The 5,560-nt window shown below is 39.7% G+C and overlaps 1 protein-coding gene across 3 annotated transcripts; it reads left to right on the forward strand.

Moving 5' to 3' along the window:
- The first annotated feature begins 307 nt into the window (after positions 1-307).
- On the forward strand, positions 308-5,221 carry LOC131006756 (uncharacterized). Of its 3 annotated transcripts, none has more exons than XM_057933882.1 (4): positions 308-618; positions 1,395-1,594; positions 2,244-4,707; positions 4,802-5,221. In XM_057933882.1, the coding sequence occupies exons 3-4, from the start codon at positions 2,305-2,307 to the stop codon at positions 5,060-5,062; spliced, it is 2,664 nt and encodes an 887-aa protein (XP_057789865.1). In that variant the 5' UTR covers positions 308-618; positions 1,395-1,594; positions 2,244-2,304; the 3' UTR covers positions 5,063-5,221. The 3 variants fall into 3 exon arrangements, with proteins under 3 accessions (XP_057789865.1, XP_057789866.1, XP_057789867.1); XM_057933884.1 differs by lacking the exon at positions 308-618 and adding an exon at positions 864-1,168; XM_057933883.1 differs by lacking the exon at positions 308-618 and having other exon boundaries at positions 648-1,594.
- The last annotated feature ends 339 nt before the right edge of the window (positions 5,222-5,560 follow it).

Here is a 5,560-nt window from a genome sequence, read left to right on the forward strand (position 1 = left end):
TTGTTGGAAAGAATTCAAATAATTATATACATATCATGTTGACCGCCGCAAGAAGAGTCTCCAAGTGAACATGTTTGATTTTTTAAATCAATATTTTTTTTTGTAAAAGCAAGTGAAAATCTGGAGTTTGGTGCAAAATAATAAGAATAGAAAATGTTTGATTTTTTAAATCAATATTTTTTTGTAAAAGCAAGTGAAAATCTGGATTTTGGTGCAAAATAATAAGAATAGAATGAGTGAGATGATTATGAAAGCGGTGAGTCTGCTTTTGCAATATTGGTATAATAATAGTAATAATAATTGCAATAATAAAGTAACATTTGCAGAAAGCTACTCTGAGAGGTGCGGACCCCGCCGGATGTGACCTCCCGCGTTTTACTCCTCCATTCTCAGCCGTCCGATCTCATCCATCTCCAGACCTAGAAAAACCACCACATTCTTTTCGAATCCGAATGTGAATCCAACTTGTTCATTGTTTTCTCTCTTTGATTCTGCATTATTCACTTGGAAAAGCCGCTATCAGTTCCGTCTTTGGATCATCGGATTCCGCCCTTTTCCATCTCTGATTTGCTGCGCTCCTTTTCCCACCGACAGCTTCTACTTTTGTTGCAAACTCGGGTATGCCACCTTTACTTTTCCGAAAAGGATCAACTATGATTGCGAATTTTGTTTAATTTTGGAGAATGTGGCCAGTTAAACACATTGTGATTATCGCCGTTTGTTTATTATTTCTGTTCGGTGGCATTTCCTGTTCATTTGGCGCTACGTTAAGAAATTTGATTTCTGTTTGTCAAGCAAATCTAGTTCACTGATGTGGTTTTTGAACCCACCCTCCAATTACGTGTAGATGCAGAAGGTGTGATCTCTCTTGTTTAATTTATTTGAATTTGTGCCTGTGTGGGTTGGCCAGTTGGTAGGGATAAAAAAAAATTAAAGGGGGGTGGTCTGGAGCGGATTAAAGCAAAAAAAAAAAAAAAAAGAGCTTTTTTTAGCGCTTTTAGCCCTCTCTGATTTTACTTTTATCTCAACCAATGTCAACACGACTGTCAATTTTTTTTGAAATTGGGAATTGTGGATTTTCTGGATTTGAAAAAAAAATGTAAATCTAATACTTGAAGGAGCGAGACAGTTTACCCTTATCCTCAGTGTTCGTCAGTCTTGTGACTTTGTGAGTACTTAGGACCACTTTCAGTCATCATTTTGGATTCTTTCTTCTTTAAAACCCTTTTCTACGTGCCTGAGCTGTCTTCTCGCTGTTTTATATGTAAAATGATTTGGCAAGATGTGCAAATTTAGAGTTAACTAGTTAATCGTTGCTTGATGTTGGTTTTTGAAACGAACGGAACTGGCCCATCTCTTGTTTATGATTTGTATGATCTCTATGGTTCGTGTAGGTCGATAGGGTCTGCTCATGGTCAGAAGAAGGGGCTCTGATCCCAACAGTCATTTGGAGCTGTGGCGTCTCTCCCCTCTGCCAAACTGTAAGGAAATCGTCACAGATCAGTTTGGTCTGTGGAAGAGAAGTTTGGTGTAGCTGCTTGTTGACAGTGCTTCACTAGGCTAAGGAATGGATGCTATCGCGTTGCTGAGAGAGGTATGCCCCTGTTTACCAGTAGTTTTTTCATTGTATGCAAAGAATCTGGTTCGTGGAATTCAATTATTTCCAAATTATGTGCTGTAAACATAACTGAAAAGGAAAAAAAAAACTGTTATCGTTCATTGGGAAAGTCGAGTTGTCCCATTGATCATGTTGATCCCTGTTGACGCCACAGGCAATGTGGCGAGCTTTGGAGCTCGAAGGTGCTCCAAATGCTCGCACCTGTAAGCATAGTTGTTTTATGCGCGTTGATAATGCATATGCATTCATGGTTTTTAATGATGTGCTGAGTAACATTTGTCAGTTGATTTTCACTTCAACTTCCATTCCTCATCTCCAAATACCATGAATGTTGAAGAGTTAGGGTTTGCGAAATAAAGGAGTCATGGTTCTTTAATTTGTGACTAGTAATATTTAAATTTGTGCAGAAACTTACCAATAAGTTAATTTGGCATTTTAACCTCAGAGACTAACTTCTATTTACGATATTTATCTGATAAAATACCAATGCACTGTACGTTATAGGTATGTGTCCATTCTTTATATAGATTTACTGCTGGAGTGGATGTGCTTACGGTCATTTCTGGCTATTTTTGTTTAATTTTTTCTTCAATAAATAATTTAGGGGTTTACTTTTTCTCGACAGATGATGAAATTGGTTCAACCAAGTTTATGGCGTCCATAAGTCTCCAAAAACATATGCATTAATGCATGTTACTAGCAAGATGGGGTTTCATTCAAATGGTGGTGAGGAGTCATATGACACAAAAGCGAGTAAATTAAATATCGGTTTGTCAACCCAACCGAAACAGAGGAAGAAACTGGGGTCCATTTTGAACTTGGAGGAATATGAGAATGATTTACATCCACGAGCTGTGAAGGATGCAGAAAAATCTAAAGGGTTTCATCAGAAGCAACACGACGAAAGAAAGTTGTGCAAAAGTGAAGAAGTTGTTAGGTACATGTCATGTTTACCTAGTTATTTGGAGAGAGGAGAAAATCCGGAGAAACTTTTCAACATTGGGGTCCTTGATTGGGGCCAACTAGAGAAGTGGCAACATAGCAATGCTGATATCTTGGGTATAAATGTCGAGCCTTCACCTTCCAGTAGTACCTCTTCATCATTTGTCTCCTCCAAAGCGTCATCATCCCGTCCTAGCAGCAAGAACACTATGTCTCATCATCATCGGAAACTAAATCGTCCCTCAACTTCAACTGGATGCCGTTCAAGTGCCTTGGAACTTCTTGCTGGGGGTGGAGAAACACTCCCCAAGCACAGGAATGACTCAAATAATCTCTTAAGGGTGCAGCAGGATTTGTTGCAAGCAACTCAGTCTTCTAATCTGGACAGGGCGAACTGGCAAAAAGATAGCAGACGCCTAGACCCGTCCCTGCAGAAAGTTACTAAGCTAAGGTCGCGGCCTTCTGAAACTGATAGCATCGTATCTGGTTTTAAAGGGAATGGAACCCTTCGCAAAGGCGAAGCTTCGAAAGCCAAAGAGCAGGTTCGCAGTTCTGGCATTAACGCTCTTGATTCCTCTGAAAGATGCAAAACAAGAGTCCCCAAGTCAACAAATGATCCAGGACATGGACATTTTGCTGCATGCCATCAATCTGATTCATCTGAAAGCGACAAAAGCCGATTGCTTGAAGAAAATCACTTTGATGGAGGACCTGATGCGAAGGTCTCTCATAATAATTTAAGATCTGATGATAACCATTTCTACTCCATGTTCAATGAACATGGCAAGACAAGGGACTCACAAGTTGAGAAATCTTTCAAAGAAGTAAGGCGTCTCGACTCCCAGTCTGGTGAAGAACATACAATCCCGTTTACTCAAAGTGTGTCAATTAGTCCTGCTAGAAGGAGGAATCTGGAAAAGAAGAACTCGGTCTCAAAGCCAAGAAACTTAGCTCAAGACGAAATTATCCAGATGAAAGTGGATGGCTTGGAATCGACCAAGGTCAGGAATCCGTCACCAACTCGAAGATTCACCTTTGGCAAGAGTTCCAACTCAAACTCGTCAGATATACCGACACAAGTTTTGGATATCCTACCTGATTCAAAGGCAACTTCTACTTCAGCTTGCTCAAATTATTCAGCTGGTGGCAAATCAAATGCTACTAGCAGAGCCAGATCTAGTCCCCTGAGAAGGCTACTTGACCCATTATTGAAGCCAAAGGGTGTCGAATCTCGCGAGTTTGCTCGATCATCCGAGAGAAATCCATCAGCAAGAGAGAGGAGCTTGAAGTCGTCCAGTGGCCAAACAACAGAATCTCGAGCTTTGCTTTCTGTTAAAAGTACAGTTGATTTAAAGTGCTTCAGAAAGGATCATATTGGTAGATCACATCATACGCAGAAGAATGGAACATCATCAATGCAAGCTCTCCTGCAAATAGCTGTAACAACGAATGGTCTTCCGCTATTCAAATTTACAGTTGATAATTGCCGTGATATTTTAGCAGCAACGGTTAAAGAATTAAGTTCGAAGGAGCATATGCGCGGATGGATCTATACATTTTTCTCTTTCAGTGACACTAAGAAAAAACATGCTCAGTGGATCAACCAAGGAAGCAAAGACAATAACCAAAGTATTGTATCAAACATTGTCGCACAGATGAAGGTCTCTGACATTGTGGACACTGATTCAACTGGGAAAAGACATGATAAATCTAGTGGAAGGGAGTTTGTTTTGTCGGCTGTGGGGTCACGAGAGGCAGATCGGACAGCAGACTGTTTGCCATGCGATGAGCTTGCTGCTGTTGTGGTAAAGTATCCAGAAAGGGCTTGTGGACAGTTAAACCAATCAACGAGAGGCTTGAAAGAGCCATTTCAACGAGGCATAGAACGTTCAAGTTCACGAGATGACGAAGGGAATGAATCTGGAAGTGATGGCCCTTTTAGCACAACAGTTATCCTTCCCGGTGGTCATCACGGGGTGCCTAGCAAAGGAGAACCTTCACCGCTGATCAAAAGATGGAAATCGGGTGGATCATGCGACTGCGGAGGCTGGGATTTGGGCTGTCAGTTAACAGTTCTTGCTGGCAGCAATCAGAGATTCAACTCAATCAAATCCCACCAGTCAACTGCTGTGAAGCTTTTCTCTCAGGTAAATCTGCATGCCCAATTGTATTTACTTGTGATTCAATTTCAAGTAAAAGTTCTTTTGGTCATCTGATGTTAACATTGTTGGCTCTACACAGGAAGTAGGTGAACGGCCAATGTTCGTCTTGTCGCCATTTGAGGAAGGGATCTTCTCAATCGAGTTTGATTCATCGCTCAAAATGATACAAGCATTCTCCATTGCCATAGCAGTTGCGCACAGCGGCAGATCGGTGTTGTTATCGTCAAGAGTGGTTGGAGAAACCGAAAACAGCGTGTCGAAAATCATCAACAGAGCTCAGGTGGAGGTTACTGCAAAATATGCCTCAAATCCTCCTCTTTCCCCTGTTGCTAGAGTCTGATATTCTGTGGTTTTTAAGAAATAAATATCGTATTTCATGGAAACCAAATGCATCTCTGCAATTCAAAAGGTGTTATTGTCATTTGATTAGAGATAAACAGAATGGATGTAAATTTAAAGATTTGGTGGGTAAATAAATGCATCAAAGATAAAAGTAAAACTTTGGAATTTTTTAACACATTGATTATTTATATTATTATCATACGTGGCGTCGTATAATTACTCCATTTTAATTTTTTCTCAATTCTCATCATTCTTATTTTTTTTTTCTAAAATTTAATCTATTTTTATATCTAAAACATAACTCTAAAAATAAATAAATATGGCTATATAGAGACTTATATTATGTAAAGCGTTCTTCACAAAATCCGTAATCCAATTTTGCGAAAATCGGCCTCTATCCCAACGGAGGGAATAGAGGTCACTAATGAATCACCAACAGGGTTCTTTAATTTTTTTTTTTAAATGAACTTATATTATGACCGATCACTTAATCTAA

Source organism: Salvia miltiorrhiza, chromosome 1 (assembly GCF_028751815.1).
Source record: "Salvia miltiorrhiza cultivar Shanhuang (shh) chromosome 1, IMPLAD_Smil_shh, whole genome shotgun sequence".
Taxonomy (NCBI): Eukaryota; Viridiplantae; Streptophyta; class Magnoliopsida; order Lamiales; family Lamiaceae; genus Salvia; species Salvia miltiorrhiza.

Excerpts from the sequence above, each read along its gene's own strand:
- LOC131006756 (XM_057933882.1), top strand. The coding sequence starts at position 2,305 with ATGCATGTTACTAGCAAGATGGGGTTTCATTCAAATGGTGGTGAGGAG. Across the intron at positions 4,708-4,801 it reads CTGTGAAGCTTTTCTCTCAG|GAAGTAGGTGAACGGCCAAT; the intron begins GTAAATCTGCAT and ends GGCTCTACACAG.